The sequence below is a fragment of the Hemiscyllium ocellatum genome, chromosome 26 (assembly GCF_020745735.1).
Source record: "Hemiscyllium ocellatum isolate sHemOce1 chromosome 26, sHemOce1.pat.X.cur, whole genome shotgun sequence".
NCBI lineage: Eukaryota > Metazoa > Chordata > Chondrichthyes > Orectolobiformes > Hemiscylliidae > Hemiscyllium > Hemiscyllium ocellatum.
This window is the reverse complement of record NC_083426.1, coordinates 10,902,811-10,917,885: the sequence shown is the minus strand read 5'-3', so window position 1 is coordinate 10,917,885 and position 15,075 is coordinate 10,902,811. Positions and strand designations below refer to the sequence as shown.

The 15,075-nt window shown below is 46.0% G+C and overlaps 1 protein-coding gene across 9 annotated transcripts in view; it reads right to left on the bottom strand.

Annotated features, from left to right (window-relative positions):
- plekha6 (pleckstrin homology domain containing, family A member 6) overlaps window positions 1-15,075 on the bottom strand; it is a 345,819-nt gene that overhangs the window by 3,294 nt on the left and 327,450 nt on the right. For 8 of the 9 annotated variants that reach the window (XM_060845333.1, XM_060845336.1, XM_060845335.1 and 5 more), the window contains 7 exons: window positions 13,460-13,559; window positions 10,829-10,938; window positions 10,163-10,357; window positions 9,363-9,524; window positions 7,244-7,377; window positions 4,525-4,667; window positions 2,631-2,735 (listed from right to left, as the gene is read on the bottom strand). In XM_060845333.1, coding sequence (XP_060701316.1) covers window positions 2,635-2,735; window positions 4,525-4,667; window positions 7,244-7,377; window positions 9,363-9,524; window positions 10,163-10,357; window positions 10,829-10,938; window positions 13,460-13,559 — 945 coding nt within the window. In that variant the 3' untranslated portion in view covers window positions 2,631-2,634. The remainder of the gene's footprint in view (window positions 1-2,630; window positions 2,736-4,524; window positions 4,668-7,243; window positions 7,378-9,362; window positions 9,525-10,162; window positions 10,358-10,828; window positions 10,939-13,459; window positions 13,560-15,075) is intronic. The other variant, XM_060845334.1, reaches the window with a different exon arrangement.

The following is a 15,075-nucleotide window of genomic DNA, read 5'->3' as shown; positions in this document are numbered from 1 at the left end:
AATAAGAATACAAAGTGCAAATTGCAATAGCCCTTTATAAATGATAAATTAAGGGGCATGTATTTTACAAGGCATTGCTGTCATTCAAATGTTGAAATCATAATTCTGTAACCCTTTTACTACTTTGTACTTTTATTTTAGTGATATGTTGTGTGTTATCAGTTTTACTTCTATCCTCTGTCACAATTCAGCTTTTGCAGCCCTGATGATTTTTCAATGAACATTTAAAGACCAAAGGAGGCACATTCCAGATACCAGGAGCACCGAATACTGAGAAAGTCAACTTTGGAAGGGAGTGGATAGAGAGGGGACCTTATGCAAGACGATAAAAGGTATTTTCAAAATGAAATTATTAGTACTAGGGTTCTGAACCCATCCATTTTGGTCAGGCGTCCTACCAGAATTGGCACGTGGGATCATCCTAGAGAAATGGCAACTTGTACACAGGACTCCTGTGTGTGTGGGACTCTGGCAATTATGAGCTTGCAATTGCATGGTTGGGCACTGCCAGTTCCTCCAAAATAAGGAAGAACAGTTATGAAGAAAGTTGAGACTGAAGAAAATTGCCCAGAAGCTCTGAGTCAACAGCAGGGGTGGGGCGAGTCCACACTATCCCTCCAGCAGCAACTTGCTGCCTCACAGTGCCTGAGACCCGGGTTCAATTCCCGACTCAGGCGACTGACTGTGTGGAGTTTGCACGTTCTCCCCGTGTCTGCGTGGGTTTCCTCCGGGTGCTCCGGTTTCCTCCCACAGTACAAAGATGTGCGGGTCAGGTGAATTGGCCATGCTAAATTGCCCGTAGTGTTAGGTAAGGGGTAAATGTAAGGGTATGGGTGGGTTGCGCTTCGGCGGATCGGTGTGGACTTGTTGGGCCGAAGGGCCTGTTTCCACTTTGTAAGTAATCTAATCTAATCTAAACTCACCCTCCTACCTCAGAACTGTACTTCCCATGGCCAATCCACCCGATCCTGCACAACTTTGCATTGTGGGAGGAAACCAGAACACCCAGAGGAAACCCTGGTAGACATGGGGAGAATGTGCAAGCTCCATACAAACAGTCACCCAAGGCTATGATCGAACCCACTGAGCCATCATGCCACCCAGATGGGAACATGCAGGTGGTGGTGCTCCTATGTATCTGCTGCCCTTGTCCTAGATGGTCATGATTGTGGGTTTGGAAGGTGTTGTCAAAGGGGTGCTGGTGAATTTCTGCAATGCATCTCACTGTAGAAATTACATACTGCTGATGATGGAGGGTGTGAATGTCTATGAATGTGATGCCAATCGATCAGACTGCTTCATCTTGAAATGGTGTCGAACTTCTTGAGTGTTGTTGGAGCTACCCCCATCCAGGCAAGTGGGGAGTATTCTATCATACTCTTGTCTTGTGCCTTGTAGATTTGTGGAGTCAGGTGGTGAGTTGCTCACTACAGGGTTCCAAGCCCCTGACCTGCTCTGGTAGCCACAGCACTGATATGGTGAGTCCAGCTGAGTCAATGGTAACCCCCAGATGTTGATAGTGGAAATTCAGTAACAATAACATTATTGAACATCAGGGGAGACAGTTAGATTTTCTCTTGCTGGAAATGGTCACTGCCTGACATTTGTAAGCCATGAATACTACTTGCCATTTGTTCGCCCAAGCCTGGATATTTTCCAGATCTTGATGCATTTGGACACAGAGGAATTGTGAATGGACATTGCGTAACCATCAACCATAGTGAACATCCCTATTTCTGACCTTATGATGGAGGGAAGGTCATTAATTAGATTAGATTACTTACAGTGTGGAAACAGGCCCTTCGGGCCAACAAATACACACTGACCCATCGGAGCACAACCCACCCATACCACTACATTTACCCCTTATCTAACACTACGGGCAATTTAGCAATTTAGCCAATCCACCCTAACCTACACATCTTTGGACTGTGGGAGGAAACTGGAGCACCCAGAGGAAACCCACGCAGAAGAACGTGCAAGCTTCACACAGTCAGTCGCCTGAGGTGGGAATCGAACCCAGGTCTCTGGCGCTGTGAGGCAGCAGTGCTCACCACTGTGCCACCATGCCGCCCAATTAACGAAGCAGCTGAAGATGGTTAGGCCTAGGACACTCCCCTGAGACATTCCTGCCAAGGTGTCCCAGTGCAGATCCTCACGGTAGTGTCCTAGGCCCAACTTACCCTAACAATTTTGAATCTTTCCATTCCTTAGTGCTCCAAGACATAAATTACATTTCTCAACCCGATGTACATCTAAACATTACAAAGCTTATTCAGGTATTGATGTCATTGAAAGACTCAACTAAGGAAATGTAATAATGTGTTCGCAAATGTCATATTATCAAAATCATAAAATTGAACACCACATGACTTGTGTCACATGATCATATGACACATGATCAAATGTTAGGTGCAAGCTTTGAGAAGAAAGGAAATTGGTACAAACTGAGGAAAGGCAATTAGGAATGTGACAGGCCTTCATTGCCTAAACTTTCATAGGACCTGATGTCAATCTACCCAATTTACATCAATCACTGCATGCAGCTAATGCTTAATAAGTAGACATCATACAAGTATGTCATTCTTTTAAAGTTACAAATGATGAGTCTTTCTTTAAAAACTGCTTACTTCTTCAGACACACATTAAATGGCTTCCATCAGTAATCTGAGGTGGCAGTGAGGAGATGGGAGATGATGGTGGGTTTGAAGAACCTGGTGCGCTTGAAGCTGGAACTAAATGGAATGGAAGCGTGGAATAAATGAAGCAAAGATGATGGCAAAAGCATTCTTTCAAAAACAAAATCACACCCCTAAACAAGCCCACGTGCAAAGTCCTGCATTGACAACACCCCTTTCTCCTCCTACAGTTAGCTGTGACTAAATGCAGGCTATTGCATTCTTAGTACCTGGCCACCATACCCATTGTTCAGAGGTTCCCCTGTGTAAGTGACTGTCGTTTTCCTTCCATTGATTTGCCTTCTCTGAAGTTTCACCAACTTAAGGATCCCCATATTGACATCAAGCCACTTACCCCTTCCAACCACCACACCCCTCCCAACCCAACTCTATGGTGCCCACTCCCACAGCGTGCCCTTTACCCCTTCCTTCCCTCACCACAGGTAGTCCACTTGCCGAACACTGCCTTGTCTCCCTCCATCTAGATGTCTGTCTTTGTTTCCAATCCACGTGCAACTGGTTTTCCCCTCCACAGATCATCCCGTACCCACCAACCTCCAGCAGTGCTTGACCCAGTTAAACAGGACTGCCACCACAACACAGTCTCTTCCAGTGCTGTCCTGAGCATGATGATTAAAGTAAATGTGGACTGAGTGAATGGCAATGGATTAAAAAGAAAATTGTTTTAGAAAAATAAAGCATCACTAAGTATTTAATGCCAAATGATAATTCATCCTGGAAATAAATTCATCCAAACTTAATAGCTGTCTGAGCTGATCCACATTTGATCATTAAAAACATTTGTATTTGGATAGTAATTGTGAGGGCACTTGATTATCTATCTCTAGGAAGTACTGACACCCTCTTTGCTTGACCCATTGCTGTCTTTTTGGTGACAGCACTTTGACAATAAGAATTTAAACAGAGAAACAAGTTTTTCAGCCTAAGTTGACATTTATGGTCCATGCGTCTGTGGTGTTTGCACACTCCAGGACAATGTCCCAGGAGTGCTGAAGGAACAGTGATGCATGACCAAATCAGGATGATATGTGACTTGAAGGGAAATTTGATAAGCATTCACATCTACCAGAGATGGGGGATGGGTGGAGAGCAGGATCTCAGTAATATTCATTAGAAATGTCCCACCTGCAGCTGAGGCATCGGCACTGGGATCCTGTGGGAGTCCAGACCCTGATGGTGTCCAGGTCCCACGTGCTTGAGTGATCTTCCTGGGGGTAGCCAAATCCCAGGCTGTACAGGTAGAAGGACAGACCAGAGTTCCTCAGACTGCGGCCTATATCAGGAACAGTGGGTGCTGCTGGGGAAGGTGGAAGACTCTAGAGGGCACCTGAAGCCTCAGGACTTCTGGTTAAAATGAAGTATGGTCAGAGCTACTGGATGATTATTATACGTGGAGTACCCTTTGATCACTTTCGGCTTAAGAAATATACCCAATTCCTTCTTGAAAATATTCAATGCTTTGTCCAGAATGACTTTTCGTGGCTGAGAATTCCACAGGTTCATCACCGTCTGGGTGAAGACAATTCTTCTTAACACCATTTTAAACGGCCTATCCCATATCTCCAGATTGTCACCCTTAATTCAGGACTCCCTGGTCATTGAAAACTTCCTTCCTGTGTTAACTCGGCATGGCCTTATTAGAAATTCTAGAGGTTTCTATTAAATCCCCCCCATTCTTCTGAACTCTGATGAATCTTGTCCTAACCGAGGCAGTCTCTCTCTTTCTCTCTCTCTTTCTCTCTCTCTCTCTCTCCAGAAATCAGTCCTGCCATCCCAGGAACCATTCATTTCCAGAGCACAAGCAGAGCGTGACCACATGCGTTACCTGATAAGAGCCGGCTGCGCCTGGATGCCTCTGTGGCCAGAGCACAGGAAATCTCGATCCTCTTCTCCTGCTCCTGGAGTTGGAGCTCAGGGTCGAGGTTGGTGTCGGTCAGCCCTTCATTTAAGGGGATGATGTTCTGCAAGCTGACATCACATAGACCATTCACTCTGCTGTCCAAATATGCGCAGTGCCCTTCTCCCATCGTCCTTCCCGCCCAGCCCAAATCCGAATGAGCTATTCATTGCAGGAATGTCACTTCACTGCCTTCTCCCCCATCCTGCACTGTGAACAAAAGCAGACAGTGCTGGAGACACTCTGCAGCATCTGTAGAGACAGAGTTCAGTCTGACTCTCCTTCAGAACCTCTGACAAAAGGGTCCCTGGACTCGGGATGTCAACTCTGTTTCTCTCTCTGCAGACGCTAGGACAAAGTGAGGACTGCAAATGCTGCAGTGAAGGCCTTACGCCCGAAACGTTGACTCTCCTGCTGTGCTTTTCCAGCGCCACACTTTTCATCTCTGCAGATGCTACCAGACCTGCTGAGTTTCTCTAGCACTGCCTGTCCTTGTTTCAGATTTCCAATGGCCACAGTTTCTTGCCTTTATTGCACTGAGGACAGTTGGGCACCATGGGAAACTGTGGAAGTCACCATCTCCCTCCGCTGTCAAAACTATTTTAAAATCACTACATTGCTCATGCAGATGACGACGCCAAATTAGATGTTGAAAACTGCTTGTCAGTAGGAAAAGGGACATTCTAATTACATGGGGGAATTGAAGATTCAAAAATTATACACGCGCACACTTCAAACAAACCTTTGTACTGTTCTGCATGAAGGACAGTTTTTTTTAATATCAAAAGCCATTTTCAGGAGGTGGCATTAATGGTGGTGGTAATGACGCATTTCCATCCTGAATAGATGTGATTTTGTACATTGGGGAAGACCTTTAGGCCATTTCAAATGGCTATTAAAAATCCACGTTGTTATGACTCACAGGCCAAGTAGGTGAAGGCATTACAGATTTCACAGAAATAGAGAAACTCAGAGCAGGAGAAGGCCATTTGGCCCTTTAAGCTTGTTCTGTTATTCAAATGGTCATGGCTGATCATCCAACACCAGTCCCTGCTTCCGCTTTCTCCCCATACACTTTGATCCCTTTATTCCTAAGAGTGTATGGAATGAGCTGCCAGAGAAAGTGGTGGAGGCTGGTACAATTACAACATTTAAAAGACATCTGGATGGGTACATGAATAGGAAGGTTTACAGGGACCAACTGCTTGCAAATGGGACTAAAACAGTTTAGTATATCTGGTTTGCATGGATGAGTTGGACCAAGATCTGGGAGTGCAGGTCCATTGTACCCTGAAGGTTGCTGCACAGGTGGATAGAGTGGTCAAGAAGACATATGATATGCTTGCCTTCACCGGACGGGGTATTGAGTACAACAGCTGGTAGGTCATGTTAAAATTATACATTGGTTCGGCCGCATTTAGAATACTGTGTACAGTTCAGGGTGCCACATTACCAAAATGATGGGGACGCTTTGGAGAGGGTGCAGAGAAGGTTTATGATGACATTGCCTGGTATAGAAGGAGCTAGCTATGAAGAGAGGTTGAGTAGGTTACGTTTGTTTTCATTAGGAAAAAGGAGATTGAGGCAGGACCTGATTGAGGTTTACAAAATCATGAAGGGTATAGAAGGATGGATACAGATAAGCTTTTTCCCAAGGTGAAGGATTCGATAATGAAAGGTCATGCTTTCAAGGTGAGGGGTGAACAGTTTAAGGGGGATACACGTGGCAAGTACTTCACACAGAGTGTGGTGTGTGTCTGGAATGTGTTGCCAGCAGAGATGGTAGAGGCAGGCACGGTTGATTCATTTAAGATGCATCTGGATAAATGCATGAGTAGGTTGGGAGCAGAGAGATACAGATGCTTAGGAATTGGCCGACAGGTTTAGACAGTAGATTTGGATCAGCTCAGGCTTGGAGGGCCGAAGGGCCTGCTCCTGCTCCTGGGCTGTAAATTTTCTTTGTTTCTTGTGCTGTATGACTCTATGATTATACCGAACTCTTTCATGAAAACATTCAATGTTTAGGCCTCCACAGCTTTCTGTGGCAGAGAATTCCACAGGCTCCCCACTCTCTGGGTGAAGACATTTCTCCTCATCTCAGTCCGAGATGGCCTATCGCCCATCCGAAATCTTCAGCACTGAAATTGAGTTATTTTGGACTCAAAGTTAACTTTGATTCTCTCTTCATAGACCTGCTGAGTTTCTCCAACATTTGTTTTGCTCGTAACTGACTCTAACAGTTCTCACTGTCATGGGGTCATAGTAATTTAAAGTCCTCAAGTTGGGGGCCACAGTGCGAGAGGTTTGGAAACACTGGCCCACAGCCACAAAGCAGAGGCCTAATTACTAACTCTTAGGGAATAACAAATGCCCCTTACCCAGTGTTAATGCACTTGACCAGTTAAAGCTAATGTAACCTGCTATTATGTAATAACACTTTATGTGTTACTCAAATAAACGCCTTTTCTGTTGACTGATTAGTAGTTAATCCTTCACCACCGAATACAAGTCCCAGAGGCGACACCAAGAAGACTGCTGGTAGCGAATCTGTCTAAAGAGGATCCCATTAGAACCAGGTGCCAACTACAGACATCTCTTACAACACCCAGGCTTTGGTAAACTCCCCCATAGTTCAGCAATTCGGTACCTGGATTTTGCGATGAGTGTTTTGATTCGTTCCACTTTCTTCTGCTTCTCTTTGAGCTCCTCTGGACTGAGAGGAAGCTCAGGTTCAATTTCAATGTATCGCTCTGGAATGAAGACTTTGTCTGGTGTGGACAACTGTACACGAGAGAATCAATCAGGACAAAAACGAGTAAACATTCACAAGCCCTGTAACTGTACTTTGTAACAAGGGAACAAGTAAGCCATCCAGTACACTACCTGGTCTTGCCAATACCAGCTCTAAGGTGAGGTAAACCCAAACAATGATATTTATTGAAATGAACAAAGTCATGCAGGACCTGAACACAGCAGGCAGGGAGAAACCGATTCCAATCTTTAAAAAGTGGAGATCAAGAGAACACAGATTTTGAAAAGGAGCAAATACAGCGTAATAAAATGTGTTATCACAGAGAGTCTGGAATGAGCTGCCTGAAAATCTGATGGAGGCAGGTTCAGCGGAGACATTGTAGAGGGCACTGGATTAATATTTGAATAGAGACATTGTGGGTTTCCTCCAGGTGCTCCGGTTTCCTCCCACAGTCCAAAGATGTGCGGGTCAGGTGAATTGGCCATGCTAAATTGCCCGTAGTGTTAGGTAAGGGGTAAATGTAGGGGTAGGGGTATGGGTGGGTTGCGCTTCGGCGGGTCGGTGTGGACTTGTTGGGCCGAAGGGCCTGTTTCCATACTGTAAGTAATCTAATCTAATTGTGCAGGGTTAGGGGAAAAGGCAGATGTGTGACTTTAAGTTATAATGCATATATGATGGGCTGAATGGCCTCTTCGTGCAATGATAATGATTCTGTGAAATCGGCTATGAGGAACTGGATACGCTTTGCATGGATTGCTGGGCTCAAACAGTTCATGGTGAAGCAAAGCATGGGTCATAGCTATCTTAGATAGTGCCAACAGTTGATGGGAAGTCAGTGGGTAACCTCACTGTGACCATTTCTAAGGGCATTAATCCATTCTGCACATGCTGCATGCTTGTCATCAGGAATCCCGTCTCTTTAATGAGGGAGACTCGGCTCCAACAGCTCCCACCTATCAAAGGGCTGGCAAACTAGCCATCCAGCTCTCCTGTGCCACCAAGAGCACTGGTCACTGCCAAGACTGCAGTCGGCTGGGAGTAGGTGCTAGAGTCTGTTGAGGTGGGGACCAGGCAGATAAGCCACAGGAAGAGTTAAGGATCAAGGTGGAGGGAGGGTTGTAACTGTGGAGGTGGTTCGATCTGTCAGATGACCACTTGTCTCCATCGCCCCTCCCCCAAGTCCCTCCTCCCTACCTTTTATCTTAGCCTGCTTGGCTACTCTCTCTCATTCCTGATGAAGGGCTTATGCTCGAAACGTCGAATTCTCTATTCCTGAGATGCTGCCTGGCCTGCTGTGCTTTGATCAGCAAAACATTTTCAGCTGTGATGTCCAGCATCTGCAGACCTCATTTTTTACTCGAAGACAGTACCCCCTCAATCCCACCAGTTTTACTGGAGCATCGCTGCATTGTGGAAAGGCCACTCATATCCACCAACCAGCTTCCATTCTGATGCTACAGCCTCTTCCAACCTCACAGTCCGTCCCATGAACCAGATTGAATTCCACCCTGGTTCACAGAGAACTGCAATACCACTGTTACTGATGGATGGCGCCAAAGAGCCAAAAGTCCTCAACTTGGGCAGTGGGATCTACAAACCTGGTGTATCTGTGGCTCTCCGTGGCTATTCCAAAGTTCAGCTGCACCATTCAAAGAAGAGAAGGGAATTTCTCCCTAATTTCAGGACAATAAATTAGACTTTGCACCCATATCGCTAAAACATATTTTGCCGTGCTTTGTGGAAGCTTTGCTCTGTAAGGACACTGCTGCATTTGCTAACTTCGCAAAATAAATCTATGGCAGAAAAGCACAGATATCCCCAGGACACGAGAAGTGATTAATAAATGCAATGTGCCAGTCGAATGCCCCATGTCAAAAAGTAATTAATTCAATTTCTGCATGCACACCACCCTCTTCACTTTCCCATTCCTCTAACACTTCTCCCTCACACTGCCTTCCACCAATCGCTCGCCATCGTGCACAACTGCCCTTCCAACACTCACAACCACACACACCTCCTTGTTGATGTCCACGGAATAGTGCTCTGGCTCCACATCCATCCTCCTGAGTCGGGCAATCTCTTCCCTTGGTGTCTCCTGGTAGTTTGCGGTGTGATCCCCCCTGACAGCTGCCTCCAGGTGACAGATATCGATCTCCGTGGTCTTACGCCGAGGAACCTGGATTGGATGGGGAGAAAGAGTAAATTTCAGCTCCTGTTGGAAGGTGACAGCTTTACTGACCCAAAACTGTCACCAACAGAATAGTTACATCATCCATTAAGAGGCTATTGATATTTTCTTTTGAGTGTGATAGGGGTTCTAATGGGACATGGCATAAGATGGTTTCTCTGGATTCTAATGGGAATTGGCATAAGATGTTTCCCTGGGTTCTGATGGGACCTGGCGTAAGATGGTTCCTCTGGGTTGAGAAGGCTGACCTTCATTGTAACCTCAGTAAGCACATTAACTGGACCTACCCTCTAGGTGTTACTCTGCGTCACAAACCAGCCATCCAGCCAACTGAGCTAATCAACCCTGAGCTGAGCTAATTAATAAAATGTTAAATTATATTGTTAAGATACAGTGAAGGACATTGGGTAATCAAGTACCTACAGCACTTATAAAGGGAGACCATTGGGACATGGGAGACAGTAGATGGGAATTAGACATCGGCAGTGCTATATCCTGTCAATTAACTTACACCAAAGGAAAGTATTAACATCTAGTTTCATGCTTCACCAACCGGCTTGGGGTTGATTTAACCAGGGACAGATTCCTGGCAGGCCGAGGTTAGGGTGAAACATGCAGTGCCATACCGTGACTCTCCGAGCAATAGGCTTCGGGCTGCTCGTGCCCACAGCCATCAGCTGACCCGACGTTAGGGTTAGGCTCCGCCTTTTGGTGTTCCCTCGGAGCGACCCATTCTGGTGACGCTTCATGCGCTCCGCTTGTTCCTCCACACTCATCTTGGATTTTGTGTCGTTGGGGTACCCGCTGCCTTTTGATTTTTCCTTTTGCAGAAAGATAAGAAATGCCCGTCATCAGGGAAAGGAGTCAGACAGCAACAAACCAGCAACAGTCACTCTCAGTAAGACCTGACCCAACCAGATAGCTTCAAGACAGGTGAAGTCTCACCTCAAAATAATTATAAGCCAGTGAAAATAATTTGTTATCTTCCTGTTATTATTGTTAACTCTATCAAGGAAGTTCAATAGGGAAACAAACAGAGAGAGGACTTTCATAGTCTGAAACCTGTGTTGCCATTTAATTAAATCACGAACCTAACTCCATTAATCCTTCTCAAGGGCAACTAGGGATAAGCAGCAGGTGTTGGCCCAGCCAGTGAAGTCATGGCCCGCAAATGAATAAAGAAACCCCACCACATCCCTTAAACTACCCGCTAACCAAGGGGAAGAGGGTGGTAGGGAGCAGGCAAGAAATTTTCGTTGTGATCGTCAGTCAAGCCTAACCTACATACTTACTCGTGCCTGAGAGTCGTAAATCACTTTATCATTACTTCGAACAGCAAGGGAAGATGGAGACGGAGAAACCTCCTCTGGAGGTGATTTGGTCCTTGGAGGAACAACACCTACTGTAGAATCAAATGGGAATACAGGTTAGAGAGCTAGGTCAATGTAGCTTTGAAGTGATCTTCTGAAGAGCATTCTAGTAACCAAACAAAACAATAATGAATTTCTAATGAGATCCTTCTGCTTGTCTACAGTGACTTTGAGGAAATGTTAATAATAAACACTTTAATCACTATTACAAATAGGAGGTTGACTCTTAGATGCACATTAAATTAGCTGAGCATGTATCAAACTGGTACTAAAGCTGACAAAAGGAATGAAAACCAATGGACGGTATTGTCGCACACACAAACCTGTTGACCCTCCAAGCTCCCCTTGCTGCTGTCCAGGGGTTTGTGCCAAAATTGGGAGAGTTGCCTCACAGAATGGTCAAGCAAACGCCTGATACAGTCACCGGATCATACCTTACAGACAATCTCTTCCAATCACCATCACCATCCCTGGGTATCTCCTGTCCCACCAGCAAGACAGACCCAGTAGAGGTGCTGGCACAATGGTAAATACTGTAGTCAGGAGGGAGTTCCCGACATTGACTCCGGACACTGTGAAATCTCAGGTCAAACAAGAGCAAGGACATTTCCTGCTGAATACCATTTACCGTCTTCCTCTGGCTAATGAGTCCTTCATGGTGAACAATGCACGAGGGATACACTGAGGGTGGCATGTGGGGTTTAAACATCAAGCAGCAGCACCTGTACTGACCGAGCTGGTTGGATCCTAAAGGACATAGCCACTCGACTGGATCCACGGCAAATAACAAAAGAACCAACAAGAGGGAAAAACATACTCGACCTCATCCTCATCAATCCATCTTCTGTTGATTCATTTACCTATGACAACATCAGTAAGAATGACCACTGCACAGTCCTTATGGATATAAAGTTCTGGTTTCACATTGAGGATGCGCTCCATCATGCTGTATGGCACTACCATCGTGCTAAATGGGATAGATCTGAAACAGGTCGAGCAACTCAAGGTAGGGCATCCATGAGCCTCCGTGGGCCATCAGCAGCAGCAGAACTGTATTCAGCCCCGACCTGTAACGTCATCCCCTGATCTACCATTGGCATCAAGCCAGGGCATAAAGCCTGCTTCAATGAGGAGTGCAGCGTGGCATGCTACAAAAGCACCAGGCATATCTAATAAAAACATTGTCACCCAGGTGAAGCTACAAAACAGCAAGAAACAGCATAAGCAGCAAATGATAGATAGAGCTAAGTGATCCCGCAACCAACGCTGGATCAGATCTAAGCTCTGTAGCCCTGGTGCATGCGGTAATGAAAAGGTATTGACAATTAAACAAATCACTGAAGGAGATGAGCACAGCACCTCAGTGCAAAAAATAAGGTTGGTTCATTTACAAACATCTTCTGCCAAAGTGCCAAGTAAAGGATCTCATTTGGATAGCACCTTTAATATGAGTCACTGTCCCAAAGCACTTTTAGAGGAGAGCTATCAAACAAAATTTGACCCCAAGCTTCTATTATGGTTGGTGGCCAAAGATTTGGTCAAAGCAATGGATCTTATGGAGTGTCATGAAAAAAATGACAGATATGGGGTAGCAGGGCCCTTTAGAGAAGATGGTCCAGAGCAATCCAATTCAGTATTGCAAATTGGAGAGGCCAGAATTGAGGGAGAGTAGATACAAATGCAACATGCTGTCAATGTCATGGAGTATTTTAGGACCAATGGTAAACAAGAAGCTTTAATTAAACAGCTCCCATTATCCTGGCTGGATAATTCTGTGGATAAGGTTATTAAACGCTCAGCTGCAAAACCAAGCAAGCTCAGCTTAGATTTACTACAGAGTCAAAAGTGTGGCACTGGAAAAGCACTGCAGGTCTGATAGCATCCAAGGAGCAGGAGAGTTGATGTTTGAGCATAAGAATTTCATCCGGAATGTGGGGGGGGGGGGGGGGGGGGGGGGGGGGGGGGGCAAGGGGACTGAGAGATATATGGGAGGGGTTTGGAGTTGGGGGGGATGATAACTGGGAAAGCGATAGGTGGGGGAGGGTGATGGTGATAGGCCGGAGCAGAGGGTGGAGCGGATAGGTGGGAAGGAAGATGGGCAGATGAGACAGTTCAAGAGGGCGGTGACGAGTTGGAGGGTTGGATCTGGGATAAGATGGGGGCAGGGGAACTGAGGAAACTGGTGAAATCAACATTGATCCCGTGTAGTTGGAGGGTCCCAACAGGGAAGATGGGGCGTTCTTCCTCTGGCTGTTGGGTGGCTTGGATCCCAGCTACATTGCCCCCAGCCCCACCCCCTCCCATTTATCTCTCAGCCCCCTTGGGCCCTCCCTGCCCCCAACATTCCTGATGAAGAGTTTAACTTGAAACATCGACACTCCTGCTCCTCGGATGTTGCCTGACCTGCTGTGCTTTTCCAGCAACACACATTTCGACTCTGATCTCCAGCATCCACAGTCCTTACTTTCTCTTGAGATTTACTACATCCCAGTACCCAAACACAAGCTCCCTGAACCCAGGGGACACACCCATTTGGTCTCTCGCAGATCGTACCTTTGTTGTGTTTCTCAGCTTCTGCGTCCTGCTTGCTACCCTCGGAGTTGGTCTGCAACATCGAACGCCCTTCCTTCTTGGATCCCTCAAGACCCAGCTTCTGCAAGAAACAAAACACAGTTAAACATCAGGGCTGAGATAGCCAAGACGTGAGCTGAGGAGCCAGCCCTGGACTGACTGGAGAGAAAAGGTGGGCGGTGGGCGGGGGGAACAGGTGCCAAAAGCCCTGCTCCCTTTGGAATATGCTCGATGACAGAGGGTCCCCTCCCTTGAATGAAGAGTGTAACGAACTTGAGGTTGGGGCAGGTTAGGACGAGGCTCTCAATCCAAAGTCTAAGTGTATGAATCCCTACTGTGGATTCCTCTCTAAAGTGATAGACAGAAAAGCTCTGTAAAATCCAATGAGGCAGAAAGCAAGTTCTCTGTTTAAAGCTGATTGTTCAGCTAACGTGCTGGAGATCTTTCAGCGTAACTGATCCGATCAGTTAGCATTCGCTCTGGTTTCACATCCAAAGAGGAGAGTTGCCTCAACCAAGTTACTCATCCTCTCTTTAAGCAAAAGGCATGTGACTTCTTTTCCTGGTAAATTCAAAGGCCATAGGATTCATGATCCTTATCGCCTTTGTGACTACATTACCTCAGAAGAGGAAAGAGACCGCAATTGCCCAAGACATTTAGCAAGTGGATGAACCGTTCAGACTAGAACGATCTCTGTTTCATGATACCTGTGGGCCATGTTAGTTGTTAGAGATTGAGTATGGGAATGGCAATGCTACTCATTGCTGGCTGTCGTTTAGGTTTTTGGGAAAGGGCTAAAATAAACTCTTGATCCATTGGCCCTTGCTAGAAGTGGATATTTTCAAGGCCATGCAGTTGGGTTTTGGCTATTTGACCATGAAAGCATTACCACTGGTAACAAATCCTTGTCCAGGCTCACTTGGTGACTTCAGCAAGAGAGGATGAAAGATGTAAGGATTTCTTCTCCCCAACTGGACTGGACAAAAATCCATTTCCCAAAGCAGGAATGGTGACATGGTAACTGCAGCCTGAGCCTGCACTAGCACAAACTCAACCAAGATCAGTCAGTAAACAATGCCCATAATTCAGCAGTAACTATCCCTTAAAGTTTACCAGCCTCTGATTTGTATTATGGCTACTACAAGGTAGAGTGAAATGGAGCAAAATCCTACAAAAGTGCTGTATGTCTTTGTGATCACCCTTTCCAATTTTTTAAAGGCGAGCAAGTTTTAAGGAAGGTTCACAGACATTGTATTGTTTTTATTCATTTTATTCTGTCCCTATCCTGGTTGGAAGTTGCACAATGGCTCAGTGGTTAGATTTGCTGCCTCACAGCACCAGGGTCCCAGGTTCAATTCTAGCCTCGGTTGACTATCTGTGTGGAGTTTGCACATTCGCCCCATGTCTGCGTGGGTTTGCTCCGGTTTCCTCCCACAATCCAAAGATGTACAGGTTAGGTGAATTGGCCATGCTAAATTTCCCATAGTGTTAGGTGCATTAGTCAGAGGGAAATGGGTCTGGGTTGGTTCCTGTTCGGAGGGTCGGTGTGGATTGGTTGGGCTGAAGGGCCTGTTTCCACACTGTAGGGAATCTAATCT